The sequence below is a fragment of the Schistocerca gregaria genome, chromosome 5 (genome assembly GCF_023897955.1).
Source record: "Schistocerca gregaria isolate iqSchGreg1 chromosome 5, iqSchGreg1.2, whole genome shotgun sequence".
NCBI lineage: Eukaryota > Metazoa > Arthropoda > Insecta > Orthoptera > Acrididae > Schistocerca > Schistocerca gregaria.
Window position 1 is genome coordinate 145,818,285 of NC_064924.1, and position 22,135 is coordinate 145,840,419.

General features: G+C 40.3%; 2 protein-coding genes across 2 annotated transcripts in view; one reads left to right on the forward strand and one right to left on the reverse strand.

The window, feature by feature from the left end:
* Nucleotides 1-7,316, reverse strand: part of LOC126272896 (ras-related protein Rab-43) — a 50,937-nt gene extending 43,621 nt beyond the window's left edge. The window contains exon 1 of the mRNA XM_049976152.1: nt 7,033-7,316. Coding sequence (XP_049832109.1) covers nt 7,033-7,224 — 192 coding nt within the window. The 5' untranslated portion in view covers nt 7,225-7,316. The remainder of the gene's footprint in view (nt 1-7,032) is intronic.
* A 1,014-nt stretch (nt 7,317-8,330) lies between these two features.
* Nucleotides 8,331-20,729, forward strand: LOC126272542 (uncharacterized). Its single transcript, XM_049975460.1, has 2 exons — nt 8,331-8,955; nt 19,129-20,729. The coding sequence occupies exons 1-2, from the start codon at nt 8,634-8,636 to the stop codon at nt 19,215-19,217; spliced, it is 411 nt and encodes a 136-aa protein (XP_049831417.1). The 5' UTR covers nt 8,331-8,633; the 3' UTR covers nt 19,218-20,729.
* The last annotated feature ends 1,406 nt before the right edge of the window (nt 20,730-22,135 follow it).

The window sequence follows — 22,135 nt, forward strand, 5'->3', positions numbered from 1 at the left end:
AGAGCTTGCGAACTCCTCAAGGAGTGTCTACAGATGAGAAAGGACTCACCGGAGCAGGAAAGAATATGCTCAAGCATATGAGATATGGCTACCAACTTTAAAATGAAAACCTACAGCCATCCAGCAAGGGGCACACTTCACTTGAGTGTGTCTGGCATGAGTGTAAGCAAAACCTATGTGACCAGCAATCATCAAGCCATCAGTATAGCCCATTTCTGAGCCCCAAGATGCACAAAGCACAGAAGTATAGAAATATTGGTGACAGAGGGCCTTTGGGTGAAGTGAGTCTTTCGGACCTTGTGATAGGTCAACACAAAGATGTGGCCAAGGGATGCACCATGGAGGTGAACATGAGTGGGCCCGGCGGGCAGGTGGTGGAGGAAACAACTGGAATTCAGAGAGGAGGGACCGGATGAAGATTGCGACTATTATCACTGATCTGGGCCACTGTTACCAGAGATGGAATTCCGTGTTTGGAAAGAGGAGACGGTAGTTCAAATACTTAGGAAAGCTGCAAATTTCTGTAGCATAACGGGCAAGCTATTATTGGCACCTGATCTGCACTGGAGGGACACCAACCTCCACGAGTCAGCTGTTCACACGGCTAATTCGAAAGGCTCCAGTCGCAAGTCAACCCCACTCATCCCGGTAGGTCCTTGCTTGTGAGTAATGGATGGGAAAAAATCTGAATTTCATGTGATGATTTGTAGCTTCAAATAAGAGTAACATTTTACAGACTGGTTGCATAGCTTAGTGGTTAAGGTAATGACAGCACATATACGAGGTTGTGGGTTTGAATCTTGTCAGGTGCTTCAAAATTTTTTATTTTTTAATCTTTACCGAAATTACTCAGGCCATTCCTTTTATTCAATTAATTAGCTTAAGTGTGTGTTTTCCTATTCCCCTGTCAGATTGTATTAGTCACCATATGAAATACACCATTTGTTCTAATTTCTCTTTCTATCAATTTTTTTCCAGTTAGAATCCTTGTTCATTTAATTTTGATTATTGTTATGTGTTTTTAATTTCAATTTAATTACTTCCATTTTTGTCCATTTTGCTGCATTCATTACTTGTATTTCTCATTTTGTCCGCCCCCAGTAGCTGAATGGTCAGCGTGACGGATTGTCAATCCCCTGCGCCCGGGTCGGTGAATTTTCTCCGCCCAAGGACTGGATGTTGTGCTGTCATCATCATCATCATCATCATCCTATCATCCTAATCGACTGCAGGTCGCCGAAGTGGCGTCACATTGAAAGCCATATGATTAATTTTTTTTTTTTTTTTGCTTGAATTTTATTTTACTTATAATACCTGCTTTCAATGACAATTGTCATCCAAAAAGACACACATCTTGTAATGAAAAATACATTTTTGACACCATTGCACAATCAACATAAATAGATTGCTTTGTTAGCTTTTTTTAAACTGGCAGATTGGCATTTTTGCTTTAAATATTATGATATATAAACAAAAATAATTAATTCACCTGCACAAAGATTCCAAGAAAATGACAGGGAAAAAAAAGAGCAACTGATGATGTTAAAGCATTGATTAAGATGATGTGACAAAGGAGTAACAATTTTTAAAAAATGCATTGAAACCAATTACCTGAATAAAAATAATGATCATCATTTCAATAAAGACTTGAAAAAAATTAATCAATGCACCTGACAATATTCAAACTGACAACCTTTTCTATATGAGGTAGGTACCTTAACCATTCTGCTACGCAACCCGTCTGACAATTGTTACTATTGGTAAACATACAAAGCATTAAGCAAACTTCTTAAACGAAGGCCCACCAGAGTGAATGGCAGCAGGGTGTGATTCCTTGAACTTTGACACTCATCGCTGTATAGTCTGTTTCGAAAAGTTGATCCCTCCAATGGGGACTTCTCCTTGTCAGTAATACTGGTAGCCAGTTCATACCATTTCATGACTTGGAACCATTATGACATTCATATTTGAACCTTTTTCCAGGTAGCCTAGATAGCCTGACCGATCCCCCCCCCCCCCCCCCCCGAAAAAAAAACAGACTCACATTACACTGAAGATAGATACAAAAACAAACAACTGCCCACAGTAGATTCCTTTCATGCTAAGAAATGTAGAGATGAGCCCAGCACATTAGTAACAATCAAGTCCAGGCAATGGGCTACCACACTGTCATCAGGAAGCACTGCAAAATTCGTACATGTGGGAACTTTTAAGACCATGACCACTGTTAACCAATTTCTTGGCCTGTAAGGCTGCTAACTAATCTTACAGGTACAGTCTGTTATGAAGATAGATTTAGCAGATGCATATCTACAGCTGCCATTTAGGGACACTTCCAAACAACATACTGTTGTCAGTAGAGTGTGCGACCTAAATCAATATCATCAGCAACTTCCAATATGGATTAATAGTGCTCCAGATATTTTTCTGAGATTTGTGGAGCAGACAGATTACCATATCCCACACTACAAAAACTACCTAGTCGATATCACCACAGTAGCAACAAAATAATACAGCAAGGGAAATCTCAGTCATTCGTATTTTGCAAGAAGCTGGGCTTAAGTAGAACAGCTCTAAATATAATTTTGCTTTAAAGGTAACCCAAATACTTGAGAACATTTCCTAGACAGAAAAATAATATGGCCTATCATCACATCCCTATAAGCTATCTGTAGTAATAATAAATCTGTAAAACTGTTGTAGCTGTTTGAACACACTTCCCCAAAACTACTAGGACGAATTTTCATAGGGCTTTTGCAGGTAACTTGAGCATAGCTCAGCGCACCATATAGACTTCAGTTTATCAAAATAGACATTGTGATATAAAGTTTTAGATAAAACTCGTACCTGTCGATCTGAACATGTTAATGTCTTTTATATAGTTTTCACAGATAACTTTGCATAGCTTGGGACACCATATAGGCTTTAGTTCATCAAAATTGCATGATGGAAAAAATGCATTTTAGCTGGAAATTTAATGTTTTTTATTTCAGTCTTTGATCACAATATGAAATCTTTAGATGATGACCAGTTTCAGTCCGTAATGACCATCCTCAGATCTTTTTTACACCATGTCCTAAAGTGATTAGACCATAATGACATTATGGCCTAATCACTTTAGGACACAGTGTAAAAAAGATCCGAGGATGGTCATTACGGACTGAAACCGGTCATCGTCTACAGGATTCATATTGTGATCAAAGACTGAAATAAAAAAACATTTGACAGTTTTGGATCACTGTTTGTTTACGCGACCATGTCGCAGTTGGTGAAAGCTGGAAGTTAATCCACACTAATATTGTGAATGCGAAAGTAACTATTATATTTTCATGACTAACCTGCTGAACAGATTTAAATGAAATTTGGTATGGACATAGCTTGAACCCTGACAAAGAACACAGTCTAATTTCGAAAGTGTGTAATACAAGTTACTTATTGATTTGGAAAAAATTATGTGAACTAAGGAAAAATATTTACTCTCCGAAAAAGCTATTTACTCTTTGACTTTTGGTATTTATCATTGTTGTGAAAATGCTTTCATAGGGTTATATGTGCTATATGATATGACTGAAAGTAATGCATACAATGCTCAATACTTCTACACTATTTGTTGCTTAATGTGCATGCTGTATAGCTACTTCAATAGCACGATTCATAGATGCACACACTTGCCCATGGCAAGTATGCACTGCTCAACAACACTGCACATAGCGATGCACTGTGCTTGTGACTTGAGACAGCATGCGGGTGGGGGTGTTGGGAATGGGATGCACATCACAAGCTATGCTTAACCTGGACAGACAGGGATCTTGATGTTATTGCACATACAGTAGCTTATTTACCCTCTATCACTCTTCATCAAAAATTACTGATATGTGAGTGCAGCCACAGGAAACAGCTAGACTGCACTAATAATAAAACTAAAACCATCATGTCTGCCTATTTGAATATGATAATCTCCAAAAACTACTAAGGAATTTGTGTGGTTCTCACAGGTAATTTGTGCCTAGTTGGGGCAAGAGACAGGCTTTCTTTCATCAAAATCATTTCACAGATAAAAAAAGATACTGTACTTTTAAAATTTCATCTCTTTGAAGAATGTTATTTTATACATGTTGGATCTTGTGAATGAAGTGGCCATTAGTGATAGATGGTGAATGATGCAATCACCAACAAATACTTTTTAGCACTGTATGGACAGTCAATATTTTATAATTAACTGGGGAAATATCAAGAATGGTGTCCCACAGTGTTCAGTATTGGGTCCCTTATTGTTCTTCGTTTATATTAATGACCTGCCACTCTATATTCATGAAGATGAAAAGCTAATTCTTTTAGCTGATGATACAAGTATAGTAATCACACTCAATAAACAAGAATTATCTATGGAAATAGTAGATAATGTCTTTCAGAAAATTATTAAGTGTTTCTCTGCAAACAGACTCTCACTAAAGTTTGAGAAAACACAGTACATACAATGCTGAACAGTAAATGGCATAACACGATTGATAAATATAGACTATGAACGGAAGTAGGGGGCCTATGTAACTAAGGCAGAATGTTCAAAATTTCTGTGTGTGTGCATTGATTAGAAGTTGAATTGGAAGAAATACATTGATTTGATGAAACAGTTAGGGTCAGCTACTTATGCTATTAAGTTTATAGTAAATTTTGGTGATAAACATATCAGTAAATTAGTGTATTATGCCTATTTTCATTCGGTGCTTTCATATGGCCTTATATTTTGGGGCAATTCATCATTAAGAGGAAAAGTATTTATTGCACCACCCAAGATCACCTTGCAGGCACTTATTTAAGGAACTAGGTATGTATACAGTACCTTCACAATACATGTATTCACTTAAGAAATTTGTTATTAATAACCCACCCCACCTATACCGGCAGTATGACCGATGATGCACTACTACTTGATGCCACACAACAACACAGGAAGCCATCTGACTCATAGCAGGCTGCCTCATGCCCAGAGGAAAAACTATGTAGTGAAGATGGTCAGACAAGGATTTAAACATTTTTTCTCCCGACTGTGAGTACGGAATACTAACCACTACTCCACTCTTTTTCAGTAGAGTCCTTTCACCATCGCAGCTTATTGTAACTACTATTAATCTTTTAGGTCAAATAAACATTAGCTTACTTATTCTTTTGACTTTTTGCATGTCAGTAAAGGTGTACTACACCTACAGAAACTAACCCTTGAAGCGGAATGTAAAGAGCAATAGAAAAGCTGAATGGAACAAACTCATTACTAAGCATCAAATTAGAATTAAGGAAAAATAAAGCAGAGGTTAGTTACAAATAATACAATAAAGAAGTATAGTTACAACAAAGTAGTAAAGTTACTTGATTCAATTCAAAATTGCAGAACACACAGTAGCATAAACAAGACACATTTGAAACTGGTTCCTAAGAGATAAGTATTAGATACTAATTACACTCTGACATCAAGCACACTGAGTGAATATAAGAAAGAAAGGGTCTGTGTCATGAAATGGAATTATTTAGCTACAAGATACGGTTCCAACAGAACTAGGATGTCATTAACGTAGTGGAAGTACAAGGTTTCACAAAAGGTCAATGGTTAACATCACTAACATGAAAATATGTGGGGGAAAATCTAAACTAATGGGACCTTTAAGGGAATAGGGAATTTTGGGTCAGCATCACCATTACTAACACCTTTAAACCATACTCAAAACTTGAAACTATCATACTTGTGGAAAAATTGGAATTCTGATTAATATAATAAATGTAGCTCTGGAATGGGCAATGTATATATAAAAACATTGTCAGGACACAGTTACTGGCGAAAGTCAGTAGGGAATATACATACACAATTCTAGCAGACAACACAATCTTGACCATCATCCCTCACAACAAATAAAAGATATATTATAAACAGAACTAGCAACCGACTTTCTATGCCTGAAATATAAGACAGCTAGATGTCATCTACGTAACATTAGTCACACACAGATGAATATACCCATGTCTCATGTTGCTCACTAGCTCCCATTAAACAACTTTCATGTTGTCCTCCCTCATAACAAGATTATAGGGCTGCAGGGCCACGGCTACAGGATATTCCTTGCAGCAAGTTAGCTGTTGGGCATGAATTATCTGGGCCTGTTTTCAAAGACATCCTGATGGCAGAGGTATTAAGACTGGAAAATCAAATGGCTGTACTGGCTCTGAGCACAACAGGACTCAACAGCTGAGGTCATCAGTCCCCTAGAACTTAAGAACTACTTAAACCTAACTAACCTAAGAACATCACACACACCCATGTCCAAGGCAGGATTCGAAACTGCAACCGAAGCAGTCATGTGCTTCCAGACTGAAGCACCTAAAACTGCTTAGCCACACAGGCCGGCTGCTGCAAAATCGCCACTAAAATTAAAGTGAACTAAAGAGTCTCAACAACCAATCTCTATGATTGCATGGAAGCTCAGTGTGTAATACATCAGGAAAAGCCATGAGAACGGAGAGATCCGACTAGCTCGCATCTTCATTAAGTTAATCAGTGTACAATTGTAAGAGTGAGGTGCTAATTCTACTAAATATGCTGTGATAATAATACATGACGTTTGGCAACCAAAACTTGTTAAATTCATAAGGAATTACAAGGATAACATAAAAATTTTGATGAATATCATCACGCTTTACTTATTCCTGTCTAACACGGCTGGAAACAAATATACAGCACAAGCAATAACCAACAATTGAAAATTTATTTAATGTAGGCCTATAACAAGCAACACATACTTCACTATGACAGGAGTTTGAGATCCCTTGAGATGTTTTCTTTCAGCCGACTTGTGACGTTATAAGTTACAATGTCGTAGGCTTTCAACCGTAATATAACACTTCAATGAATGTCTTTCATGAATTATTATCAATTATAGCGATATTCAAAAGCAAGAACTACATTAGTTCTAACACTGGTTATATACTAATAATGATCACTGTTTAATAGATACACCACTCTTCCTACAGATGTCTCACACTCACCTTCACTTTTTTCCCATCCACAATCACAGTTTTCATAGAAAAATCTACACCTATAGTACTTCCATGTCTTTCTATAAAAGTTCCAGATTTGAATCTCTGAACTACACATGTCTTTCCCGTACCACAATCACCAATCAAAACTATTTTAAACAAGAAATCGAAACTGTCATCTCCTGAATTTGTCTGCGACATTTTTTTGGTTTATGGACAAAGGCTGCCTACACTTTTTTAATTTCACTCTGTAGCTACATGACACTGCAAAGATATTACGCATAATAGATATGCCATCAAAACAGATCTGCACGAACAGATATATCTTTAACCTGTGACTCTTCATGCTTTCCCGCCGGTAACTCCTATTTGACAGCTGTGGCCAATAGTCACCATCTGACGATATAGAATATTTGTTTCGAAGTAATACTGTAGGTCATACTAGAGGTGGGCCAAACGGTTATTCTAGAGTAACCATTATCACAGTTCCAGTTATTCTTTAATAACCGTTATTTTAACGGTTATTAATAACTGTCAAGTTATTTTTCGCAAGCGAATACCGAATACTCCGACGGGGCTATAGTTAAATAACGACATAGTTGGAATCAAAAATGGTTCAAATGGCTCTGAGCACTATGGGACTTAACATATGTGGTCGTCAGTCCCCTAGAACTTAGAACTACTTAAACCTAACTAACCTAAGGACAGCACACACATCCATGCCCGAGGCAGGATTCGAACCTGCGACCGTAGCGGTCACGCAGTTCCAGACTGTAGCGCTTAGAACCGCACGGCCACAGCGGTCGGCTATAGTTGGAATCCATCAGTTTAGTTATCAGTATAACTGCGAGTAGTGTGAAATGGCATGAATGTCGTATGAATCGTGTCATAAGCTTAGCTAATTAACTCAGGGTACATTTTAGTTTATGTTAGAACGATTATTAGTGTTTCATATTATATGTTTGTGGCCTCATGTCATCACCAGTGCCGTGATGTGCGTGAGTGTTAGGAAGTACAGTGCTGCGAAACTTTCCCGCTGGACGCTCAAAAAATGGCTCTGAGCACTATGGGACTCAACTGCTGAGGTCATTAGTCCCCTAGAACTTAGAACTACTTAAACCTAACTAACCTAAGGACATCACACACATCCATGCCCGAAGCAGGATTCGAACCTGCGACCGTAGCAGTCGCACGGTTCCGGACTGCGCGCCTAGAACCGCGAGACCACCGCGGCCGGCCCGCTGGACGCCAGAGACGCTATACACAAGCAACATTTGTTCTGTGTTTTATTCTTTGATTGTTGAGTTGAGTTCCACGTTCTACTCTGTGGCGGAAGTGTGAATCCAAGTGTGTTAGATACGAAATAATTTACCGTACTGAACTTTTCTCACACATTCGCACGAGTTATCGGTTGCAGTGTAATATTGTCTGTTCCGACCGCACGATTGCGTAAATAAATTATTCCAAGCTGAGACAAGCCTACTTCTCTTATTCAGCCTACAAGACACGCACATGTTAAACAGTCGATCGCGGTACCAACAAGGTAATGACCCCGACGTGATCTCCTGCGTGCATGCTGAATTTACGAGAAGTCCTTGCAAGAAATTGAGATGGCGAATCCACCAGAGCCGACAAATAATTCTGTGGCGCGTCTAGCGGTGCGACCACCACCCTTCTGGCCGCACAATCCATCCCTGTGGTTTGCGCAAGTCGAAGCAAATTTTTCCTATGCGGGTATCACGGTCGACGACACGAAATTCGCGCTCGTGGTCAGCCAACTAGATCACCAGTACGCCGCTGAGGTTCAAGAGATCATAATTAGCCCGCCGGGAACGAACAGCTACGACCGATTGAAAGCAGAACTAATTCGGAGCGTGTCCGCTTCGCAAGAAGAACGAATTCGGCAGGTGCTTACCGAAGAGGACATCGGCGGTAAGTAACCAGCCGGCCGGGGTGGCCGGGCTGTTCGAGGCGCTACAGTCTGGAACCGCGCGACTGCTACAGTCGCAGGTTCGAATCCTGCCTCGGGCATGGACGTGTGTGATGTCCTTAGGTTAGTTAGGTTTAAGTATTTCTTAGTTATAGGGGACTGATGACCTTAAAAGTTAAGTCCCTTAGTGCTCAGAGCCATTTGAACCATTTTTGGTAAGAAACCTTCACAGTATCTACGTCATCTGCGGAGTAAAGTAGACGCAGGTACAGTCCCAGACAGCTTACTGCGCACGATCTGGAGCAGCCGGTTACCACCACCAGTAAAGGCAATCGTGGTGTCACAGACTGACGCGTCTTTAGACGCAGTGGCCGATTTAGCCGATAAGATCCAAGAGACAATGACGCCGTCAAAAGTTAGCTCGGTCACCGTGGCGTGCACCAACGCGGCAACAACTGTCTCGCGCGCGGATTCTGATGTTCTCGTCAACAAAGTGGACTTGTTATCACGGCAAATCGGGGAGCTGTTACACTGCCGCGACACGGACAACAGGAGCCGACATCGATTCCGTCGTCGCTCACGCAGCCGATCATCGACAGCCTCGACTGCGACAGTTACCATCGCAAGTTTGGCGAGCAAGCACGTAAGTATACGACGTCCTGCGCCTACCTAAACGGCAGCGGCGATCGGAAGTGAGCGCCTCCTCCGGTTGCTGTCCGAGATCCAGGCGCCTGTTTGTAAGTGACCGACGTTCGACCTGGAAGTACTTAGCAGACACTGGTTCCGATTTGTCAATCTTCCCTCGAACCATGCTACGTCAGAAGCGATCGTCTAGGCCCATACGCCTCGTACCTGCTATAGTTCAATTCTTTTATCTTGGCGGTTCGCGCATGCCCGGCCAGATGCGGGAGATTGCTGCGTTGCCAGTTGTACGCGCCAAGAGAGGCAGAGCAAAACAGTTTAGTGGGGAGCGCGCAGTTACGAAGTAAAGCCACCACGGCCGCATTAACCTTTTCGCTGCTACGGAGACGTGCTCCCCGCATTCCGCGATGTGCACGATTTTGTCATCATTGCACTGCTCGCCTGTGCAGACACATGGTGTTTCGACTGCTTTGGCACACTTTATCATTCGATTTCACAAAAACTATTTGGCCCAAAAATTTGATTTTTACACATCTTCTTGATGTGACTTAATTTTGTTTCGAAGTTCAACGCAGTTATTGTGCAGCATTAGCTGTAGTACACCATTGCACAAAATGTTGAAGAGTTTGCAGAGGTTTAAGTCCATAACGTATACTTTCCGTATGGTCAATTTCAGTTGCCACTAGAAATTTCAAAAAATTACATTCAAACGAATAAAATTCATAAAGTAAGACACTTCGATATTGTTTTTAAATAAAGAAAATATTAAGCACTAAACAAGGATTGACGTCAGAACTTTACGCTTCATAGCCATACACTTAAACCATTACGCTAACAGAGCTTGTCATTCAATGTCAAGAAATTACCGATAAACACTGTTGGTATGACTATGAATTACTCATGTTTCGTCGAAATACAATACAAAATAAACAATTACGGCTGTTCTTTATTGCGAAAAAGCGGTTAGTGAGAATGATGCAAACACCTTTCCTTGCTATCGCCTGAATGAGGACGCTTATTGCTTGTTTGGTTTAATTAATTAATAGAATATGAAGCAATTGGTATAAAGAATGCTTTTTCCAATCTTTCTATAAAAGAAAGTTTGCTATCAAAACACTGCTTTTGTTCAGTTACTTTATTTATGACTGAACGTTTCTAAAACTGAAGACACTCGTCCGTGCTCTGCACTGCAGTCGAGCTCTGGCAACGTCGTTCTATGTTCATTGGCTGACTGTGTTTTGTAACGTCAGATGCGCAGAACGAATCTAAACTCGGCCTCCGTCATAAATGACGCGCACTTTGACAACTCCCGAATTACGACGTATGGCACGATACGCTTGGAACTCGACCTCGGGTTGCGGCGCGCTTTCGCGTGGGACTTCATCGTCGCGGACGTCGCCGAACCAATCATCGGAGCCGACTTCCTCGCCCACCACAACCTGCTGCCTGACATAAGGAACTCTCGCCTGGTCGACAACACTACTGGCCTAACAATTTCCGGATTCCATCGAGATGCCGCTGTCCATACTGCCAAGGTAATTCAGGTAGTGGGTGGCGAGTACGCGGAGCTGCAGCGAGAATTTCCAGCCGTGATGCGGCCTCCCGGAGCACCTAAGGAGGTAATACATGATACCGTCCATTATACTGAGACTACTGATGGACCCCCTACCTCTTGTAGGCCGCGACGTTTAGCCCCAGATCGCTTCAAAATAGCAAAGGCAGAATTTGACTGTATGTTACGTGAAGGTGTAATTCGGCCTTCCAACAGCCCTTGGTCCTCACCATTACTTCTAGTGCCAAAGAAGGAAGGTGCATTGAGACCGTACGGCGATTATAGAGCCCTGAACGCCCGGACAATACCCGATCGTTATCCCGTACCCTTGTTGCGCAATTACAATTACGCATTGAGTGGTTCAGTAGTGTTCACTGTGTTAGACTGTGCAAAGGCCTACGCACAGATACCTGTAGCCGAACGTGACATTCCAAAGACAGCCACCATCACTCCTTTTGGTTGATTCGAGAGCATGTTCGTGACTTTTGGACTGAGGAGTGCCGCACAGACATGGCAACGCTTCATAGATTCTGTGCTACAGGGTTTACCTTTTGCATTTGCATACCTGGACGACCATTTGGTTCTTTCGTCGTCGCCTGAGGAACATCGACACCATCTAATCGAAGTGTTCAAGCGATTGGAACACTACAGAATCGTGCTCAGTACCTCAAAATGTGTCTTTGGTCAGCCTGAAGTAGACTTTCTCGGACATAGAATTTCTGCCACAGGATCGCTACCACTACCTGAGAAGGTGGAAGCCATTTCGCGCATTCCGAGACCCACTACAGCCAAGCAACTACGGCATTTCCTTGGGATGTTAAATTTTTACCGCCGTCATTTGCCACACTCTGCTGAGCTACAGGAACCTTTAGTCGCAGCGCTAACTGGCCCGAAAGCCAAGGGTAACGCGCCCATAACTTGGACTCACGAAATGACTGTCGCATTTGAAGCGGCCAAGAAAAGCATCGCCAACGTAGCCCTGCTGGCACATTCATATCCTACCGCCACGTTACCACTGGTAGTCGACGCTAGCCAGACCGCAGTCAGCGCTGTGTTGCAACAACAATATAGTGACACGTGACAGCCACTCGCATTTTTTTTCACGCAAGTTGGCAACATCACAAAGACTTTGGAGCGCATACGACAGAGAGCTTCTGGCCATTTACGAGTCTGTCAGGTACTTCAGACCGCAACTAGAAGCACGCGACTTCGTTATCTTTATGGATCACAAGCCACTAACATATGCATTCCGTCAGGACAACATGAACTGTTCTCCCAGACAACACAACCAGTTCATGTTTATTTCTCAGTTTACCTCTGATATACGTCATGTGTCTGGGATCGACAATGTAGTGGCCGAGTGTTTGTCCAGAGTCAGCAGCATCGCCAATACGATCGATTATTCCAACCTCGCTGCGGCACAGCAGGCTCATGCGGAATTACAAGCGATTCTGTCAAATGATGAATCAGCACTGGACCTGCAGCGTAGACATTCCTGGAAGCGACGTAAAGCTATATTGTGACATGTCCACATCGAAGCTGAGACCCTTCCTACCACTGGAATTCCGGTAGGAAGCTTTCCAATCACGACAGCACGATTCACGCATGTCCACCTTGACATTGTTGGCCCACTGTCATCATCTCATGGTCACCGTTACGTACTTACAATGATTGATCGGTACACTCAATGGCCAGAAACTGCACCAGTGGACAATGTTACGGCAGAAAATATAGCATTCATCTTCATCACACACTGGGTGTCACGCTTTGGTTGCCCGCTGCACATTACGACAGACTGGGGACATCAATTCGAGTCCGATTTGTTTCGAGAGTTGACAAAATTTTGTGGCACAGTTCACCACTGGAGGACGAGCTATCACCCTGCCAGCAATGGTTTAATAGAGCGATGGCACCTTACCCTAAAAGCTGTCCTAATGTGTCATGACACCGGATGGACCAAAGCACTTCCTGTGGTATTACTTGAACTCCGAAGCACATTCAAGCCAGACCTGGACGCTTCTTCAGCTGAATTGGTTTATGGCGAAACATTACGCCTGCCGGGAGAATTCGTGGCTACCGACGCTCTGCCGAAACCTACGGGTGGCCAGCCGGAATTTCTCCGCCAACTGTGACAACATGTGGCTCGCCTCCATCCGCAGCAACCTCACCGACACGGGACTCCTGCCACGTTTGTCCATCGTGACCTATCCTCCTGCACACACGTCATGTTACGAATGGAAGGTATTAAACCCTCGCTCCAACCACCATATTCCGGCCCACACCTTGTCGTAACCAGAGGAAGCAAGACCATGGCGGCTGATGTGGCGTCTTCTGTCATCGTCCAATGCTGTGACATGAGCGGGTGTTTGGAAGTAAAGTGCTGCGAAACTTTCCCGCTGGACGCCAGAGATGCTATACACAAGCAACATTTGTTCTGTATTTTATTCTTTGATTGTTGAGTTGAGTTCTACGTTCTACTCCGTGGCGGAAACGTGAATCCAAGTGTGTTAGATACGGAATAATTTACCGTACTGAACTTTTCTCACGCATTCGCACGAGTTATCGGTTGCAGTGTAATATTGTCTGTTCCGACCGCAGGATTGCGTAAATAAATTATTCCATTAAGCTGAGACGAGCCTACTTCTCTTATTCAGCCTACAAGCACACGCAGATGTTAAACCGTCGATCGCGGTAATGCAAACCGGTTCCGACGTGTTTGTAGGTTATCGCTCCTATTAGAAATATTGTCTTCGCAGCCGCAACAGAAAGTACGCGGAACTTCGCCACAGCACTGTTTAATTATAATGTTAACAATGTGCGTTTTTAAGTGTGAAGCAATATGCAAACTGAATACTGTAGGTAAAATTCGAATCTTAATTTCTTGTGCTGCTCAGTTCTAGGCGCTTCAGTCTGGAACCACGTGGCCGCTACAGTCGCAGGTTCGAATCCTGCTTCGGTCATTGATATGTGTGATGTCAAGGAAGTATATAAACTACATAGAGTGGCTATCTTTGAGGTAACAGCGCTCCCAGCGGCAGCAAAAAGCAACACCGACCGCCATTTTTTGAAACGTCTACATGTCAGTATATTTACATTTGGTGTATAGTACTGGCGTTAGAAAATCGCTGTTTTTCGGCTGTAATTTGTTTTAAAAGTCTTATTGACCGATCGCGAATCATGCCTAGTGTATGTGCAGCGTACAATTGCGCTAATAGAAGTGATAAAACAACTGGAATATCATATTTCAGGTGAGTATCTAAATGCGTGTTGTACTTAGCGTCTTGTGCATAATATTCGTGTTTAAGCTGTATACAAAATGTAAATAAGCTGTTGTATACACGTCTCTTTATTTTTAGATTTCCTCTGGAAAAGGAAGAGCTGTCAAGCTGCGGATGGAGGCCAATATGAGGCGAGATAAGTGGCAGCCAACTCAATATAGTTACATATGCTCGTTTCACTTTGAAGATAGATACAAACGAGAAAAGGCGACTTCTGGCAAACGCAGTGCCGACAATATTTACGTTTGCTGACCATCTTCAGAAAACTACTATAGTATAGAGACAACCAAGGAAACGGCCTCTCAGTGAAGAATCAGCTTCCTTATCAAATGAACCAGGTAAAATAGTTTTCCTGTTATTTATTTGCTATATGGGTTATGTGTGAATTTTACTATTAATCAATGTATGTTTAAAGAAAAATAAAGCTTAATGATAATAATTCATTTTTGTAGGTGAAAGAGTGAATCAGAATGATCATACAGATCATTCTCATTGTTTGCCTAGCCCCACAAAATTTGAAACAGAATTATGAGGCACTAAAGAAAAGGACTGAGAAGCTGAGGAAGCAAGCGGAACATGCAAGGCAAAGTGTTACAAGAAAGAAGAAACAAATTGTGACATATGAAACAGGGGTTGTACGCCTAAATAAGAGACTTCAAGACTGTGCTTCTGAAGTGATAGGATGTGACAAAAATAGTGATATTCTGAAGCACTTTTTGCAATGCAAAACAATTGTTCAATTCCTGAATATCCTAAAGAAATAAGACAGTTTGCCCTTAAACTCAATTTTTGCTCCTTCAAAGTTTATAATTATTTGAGGAAGTCTGTTAAATTACCCCATCCTGCGCTGTCAGTTGGTCGTTTTTGGACCCGCTCAGTTATTTAAAATTGTTATTGACCTAATCTATATGGCATTGCAGCGAAATGAACTGCAACATTTCGTAATAAGCTTTTCAATTAATCGACGTCAGGAGTGTGTTTCATTTCTTTTAGCCTTCATCTCTATATGTTTTACAGTATAGAAATCAGATTGTCAGTGCAGATTGGCTTTTTTTACGCCATGCGTAGTAAACAATAACAACATTCAGTATTAGCAGACGACGTGTAGGCTGTACCTTGACGTTACAAGCCATGGCGGCTCAGTTTTCAAGTTGCTTCAAAGATGGCGGTGCCATAGCCAGTCTATGTTGTTTATATAGGTCGTTGTGTGATGTCCTTAGGTTAGTTAGGTTTAAGTAGTTCTAAGTTCTAGGGGACTGATGACCTCAGAAGTTAAGTCCCATAGTGCTCGGAGCCATTTGAACCATTTTTCTTGATCTGCTCACGTAATAGAATAAGTGTACAGCCTTGTAACACAACAAAGAATGTAATGTGACAGATTCGTTTACTCCTGTCCTGTAAAAGATAGTCCTATTGGGGAAAGTGTGAGTACGCTAATCCAAGTTGTATGCGAGATTTGGAAACTGCTCAATTTCTCCAGCTATATTTATAACATATGAAGACATGCAGATCGAAAAGGTTGACAGTGTTAAATTTCTGGGACTACAACTCGATAGTAAATTCAGTTGGGAAGGGCATACCACAGAATTGATGAAGCGCCTAAACAAGTATGTATTTACAGTGAGAATGATGTAAGATGTAGGAGACATAAATATAGAAAAGCTTACATATTTTCACTCTGTTATTTCATAAGGGAGCATATTCTGTGGTAACTCATCAAACGTAGCAAAAATTTTTCGCATGTAAAAGCGTGTAATAAAAATCGTTTGTGATATAAACTCAAGAACATCATGTAGGAACCTGTTCAAGGAACTTTGTATTCTAACCATTGCTTCCTAGTATATTTATTCCTTAATGAAATTTGTTACAAGTATTTTCAACCAATAGCTCAATACATAATATCAGTACTAGAAATAGGAACAGCAATCTACATAAAGACCTAAAATAACCTTCCTTGGTCCAAAAGGGATCCAATATTCAGGAACATGCATTTTCAATAAATTGCCAGCAAGTCAGTAACCATTAAAAATTTGGTTTCAGATAAGGCACGGTTTACAGTGTGTTTGAAAGACTTTTTGATACAGAAGTGTCTGATTCCACCCGTCTGCTTTGACCCAGGACGTCATCAATATGCCGGAAATGGCTATTTTAAGTGTGTCCATGACGTCACTACATACACATGGCAACAAACACGAAGATACATATAAATAATACAATAACATCTCCCACCAAAAATACAGTCAAACCAACGGGAGAACTGCGGGAAGTTGGGGTTCTTAGGGCGAGGACAAGCTAGTAAAAAAAACTAGTTGACGCGAAAGCGTAGTACGATCTTCGGTCAACAAATGCCTTGAGGCACTGTTGACACTAGACAGTTATTGAAATAACTGCCTGCATCAGAGGAACGGTTATCGCAGTAACCTTTACTTCTCAGTAACCGGTTATTTCTATTAGTTACGTTATTTTTTGCCACCTCTATGGCAAACCCAAGAGCCAAAAGGCCGTTGCATACTTCAAATCACGTCACGTTAACGTCAACATCAGGAGGCATTTACACTGGACGTTACATCACATCACGTCAGTTCGCTTAGCCTAAACGTCCATTATTTGTATGTACATCAAGAGAAGTGCCCTTGGCTGTACTCCTTTTAAAGTTATAATTTGGCTTTCTCGAAGACACCTATAGGTGTAATTACTTACTGAACACAGTCGCTGTTGCGTGTGAGGTGTTACCTTTTATCTGTAAATGACTGGTTTCGAACTACTACAGAGATCACCATCATAACTAAATTTCTTCGAGATAGTAGGAATCCGTGACTTGGAGGGAAAATAAAAACAAAAAAAGTTAAATCCATAGACGTCTCTGTTGTCAAGGTATCACCGTGACTGCGGATGAAGGGAAGCAGTGCTTTTCATTCATTGTAAATTTGGAAATTATTTCTGTCTTTTCTTCTTTGAAACTGACAACCTGCCCACTTTAAACGGTACTCATTTATGTAGCAGCATGTAGTAAGCAAAGTATTTAAGGAGCTACCGCAGCGCTAAATAAGTATGCTGGCTGTGTGAAGTGTGTTCTAATTTGTTAGAAAGATTACAACTATTGTCGTATTTTCTTTCTGACAGCCTGTCAGTTCCATAAAAGCTATTTACTTTGTGGTATGTTCTAGAAAAAGTACTTAAGGAGAAGCTCGCCTACTACTAAATAAATGTGGTTGCTGTCTGAAATGTGTTCTAATTTGCGCACATAATTACGATTCACTGCCAGAAAAGTAAACTTCTTCCTTTGCAATTAAAAGTAACTGAAGCAACTAGAAAAAAAACACCAACAGAAATATGCCTGCACTAATGCCAGAATATATTTTGTCTGCATATTTGCTTAATTTGAAGACATTATTTTGGTTGGAAAAAAGTCTCCTAAGATAATTAGCTTGTAAATTTTCTTTTATACATTACAACAGCTGACAGTGAGACTAAAAATGGGTTCACAAACGCAACAGACGTGTCTCCATAGATACTGGGATTCTGCAGTTGGTATGCAGCTGCATATGTGAACTTAGCGCAATTAAAGAGTCGCAACTTCTGCCATGCTACAGAAACTCCAACTTTGTTGCGCCACTCCCTGTCACCACAGCTCCCTGGTGATGTTTCGAAACACAAACATTCTGTCACAGTTATTATTGAGTAATTCCTGTCGCATTCCATTCTATTTGAGTATGTATACATTTTTCACTGAAAAGAGTGAAAACAGTCATTGGCAGGCACATGTTTGGAGCTTCTGGAACTACAAGAACAGAAAACTATGTTTGATTTTCTGCAGCAGTGTGCGCGTGTGTGGGCAATACCTGCCACGCAATGACATGTCTCACAATCTTAAAAGTATTTAGATGAATAAATAAATACACCTTATATGTGGAACCAAAAAAGCGAGTCGTATAAACTTCTGATTTGAGAGTCCAAGCATTGTATAAATTGTGTATTACATGCCGCAAACAAGTCCCGAGTGTGATGTGGCAGCTGTTAAACTGAAAATTACTTATTCAAAATGCCTGTGTCAACGAAAGCAATATGATTCTAAAATCTTGGAAGAGTGATGTGTCTGCAGATGGTACTTACATGCCAGCTGTTGGTTACTATAGACAGCATTTTTTTCATGTGGTATTTCTTTTATATATGTGTTTGTGGCCCCTGATTTATCCCTGTACGAAATCTATTTTTGGATCCAACATTTGGGCTTCGTTTTCCTTGTATTTAATTCTTGTCACAGCTCTAATGCCAAGCCTTCTCTAAACACCCACACCCGCCCATATGATTTCAATTGACGCCATATTGGAAGCTGTGCAATTATATAGAATTTGTGACATCCTGTGCAAGTGGTAGGTCAACGTGCCACTACTGAAAGACATATGGAGTGGCGCAACATTAGTTGCATGTGTGAGAACGGCATAAGTCACCTTTCAATTCTTTCTCAGATGTGTCAATCTTCTTTATTTTTTTGTTCTGATGATGAGTAGTAGTTTGTTTTTACCAGATAATCAATATGTTTTGAATATTCCGTCACATTCCCGTGTTTTGACGATGAATGGTAGTTTGTTTTTACCAGATACTCAATATTCCCGTGTTACATACTTCATTTGTCAACTGCTGACAATGACAAGCCACAGAAGCTGCCAGAAACATGAAGATGTATTATAAAATTGTTGCAGATGGCAAGACGCGAACCAAAATTATCACATCTGCAAGTCCACCTCCTGAGCAACCACTGCTGCTGTTACCGACTACAGCACAGTGGTAATATGCGTCCTGTAAGTTTGTGCTTCGTCACACGCCTACTGAAACCTTTAAACGTCAGTAACTCATTATTTGACATTTAATATCAGTAAATTGTACCTTTTCGGGAGATCCTCAACCTGCTAATGATTTGAAACAGCATTTATTTACAGGACACAAGTTATAAGTTGAGTATAATATAAAACACCAACTCGAGCTTTATGAAATTCAAGCCTCATACAGGTGCTTTAGTCAAAGTATTTCTATGAAAGGAGCGCAGCCACAGTACCTCTCATAACATATATGTAAATAAAGTCACATTTAGCCCAATACTTAACGATGAAAGTGATTTTATTAGATGTCATCTGTTATACAAAAAGTCGGAGTGTAGTACTGGGACTGAAGAGCTAATAATGATAAAGTTTGTTTATAGCCAGAGGAAACTTCATAACTGATATTCTGGATCAATTTTGTATGCTGAATTTCTGAGAAGTGTATTAACATTGCGAAAATTGTAAATCATTTCCCAATGCAACTTTCACAGCAGTTGACAGCTCTGTTTTACAAAACATGGTCTGCACACAAATAACAGGGGTAAAGATTTAACATTTTCCAAAATAATAAAAAGCTGTTCTATCAGTGTCTACCTGCATCTATCATATTGCATTATAATCTGGAGAAATACAACACATATGCACGTTCATAGGTTAATGAAACTTCAAAAGAAGATTGTTAGATGCATTGCAAATCCGACCCCAAGACAATAGTGCAGAAATGAATGGAGAACTTAATATCATGACTGTCCCTTTACTAAATATATTTGCTACAATTGCGCACTTGAAAGAAAATAGTAGTGCACCGTTAAATACAGTCATACACGACTACAATATGAGCAATAGGGACAATTATTATCCATATAGGAAGGCTCCCATGTTAACCGAAAAATATGGCATAGCTGTTGAACGCATTTTGTACAATAAATCGCCACAAACAAGAAAAAGCATTGAAAAGACATCAGATTTCAGAAATAAATTAAGAGATTATTTAGGCCCTTTATCTCTACATAGCCTAGAAGAATATCTAGACCCTACTGTTTAATAGACAGGATCTCCTTCAAAACAAGAAGGACATCATAAAATGTCTGTATCCCAGGAAGCATATATATACAATTACGTATTTTCTCGTCAGATAAGAGTGATCCGGCTGCTGCTTGATCTTTTTTAATTCTTCTGGTTTCCCTGGACAGACACGGTGATGTAGAGTGAGGCTGTCAGAGTGTAAGATAATAAATAATAGTAGTTTTTATCGCAGAAGTGAAATGGTGAAAGTGTAAAACTTTTGAAAATATGAAGATGAGTATGTGAATTTTGCGTGGACATCGAATTGTTATTATTCATATTTTTATCTCATTCAGCTCATGTTAATGAAATCTTGCAGTAGTGTTTGGTATTCATCTAAGGATGAAACTTTAACTAAATAAGATTTATTTTTGTTATGTTATATGTAAAAAATGTAATTGAAATTTTGTATATCCTGATTACATTTATGGAAATTATGTACAGAAGGATTAATGAATAAATAAAGTAAACAACAGCGCTGTTCCCTAGCGAACAATGGCAGATAGAGAAGGTGCAACCATACTTGGGCAGGCAGTTGAAGAACCTACAGAATTATTACCACAAACTTTAGGTGCAGCAACAGTGATTATGGAATCTCGGAAAGCAACCATCAAACCTACAATAACTGACCACCTGCTTTCATCAGCAGCATTTCAGAAACTGCATCAGATGTTGACCTGTCACAGTAGTTCAGTAATCCACAACCTTTCTTGAATGTTGGTTCCTCCAAAATCTTTACCAATTCACCACTTGATGTGCAACCACTGTCATCAGTAGTATCAGATCCAAGCAGAAGAAGCACAGAACTCAGGAAACGCACAATTTTGCAACATTTTTCATATCCTACCTCCATTCAAGTACTAACCTGCAACCTCTAATTGCAATTTAAAACATAACAGCATCATCAGGTCTAAGTGATTAGGAAATGACAAATTTTGTACATTTCACCAGAATATAATGGATCCCACAAACAAACTGGACCAACTGTCTGAATGAACATTGTCCACATATTATTAATAGTGACTGACCCAGCCATGATCATGATTGTGATTTTTATTGGTCCCATAAACCATCCTTCATACTGTTGTGTACTTGTAATATACAACACGCCATTGTGCTTACAATCTAGACAATATATACATGTAAAAGCTTATACATTAAATAGTATAGTAACATGCACAGCATATACATAATGTTAAGTAATTCACAGTAAATTACAATACATAATGATTGAAAGTACCAGAGTTAAAAATTTCAATTTTGTGACATAATATTATCTTATATTGTATATGAGTGCTTATTTTCTAATATTAATTCCTACTGCTAGCTTCTCTGAATGTGGAACATAAAATTTATCACTCACAGCATGAACTTCTCCTCACTGTCTGCTCATATACTCAGCCACACAATAGAATTCTTTGCCTATTAGAAACCTTTTTAGGGTTGTAGGGAATATCTCTGTTTTAAGTTTTTTTAAGTCTCTTGGCAATGCTTGTATAACCTGATACTGGAGTACTTATGTCCTTTTTCGAAAAACTGAAGTCTATGTGAAATGCACCTCAATACACTAACCTTCAGCCTGTACACTGGTCTTTTGGACTGGGACACCCCCTTCTCCCCCCTCCACATCTACCCTTCGCAGCAGCCTCAAGGCAGCTGCAGAGGGAGGTGACGTAAGTCTCATGTTTGTTGTGCATCTGTCTATAATTCTGTAGTTAACGAATTTCTCTCTCTCTCTACTACCAATCAAAGAGACTGAGGTGCACGTCGAATTTTCTTTTTTTTTCCTGGTCCAAAAGACGCCATGTACCGTCAAGTTGTGTGT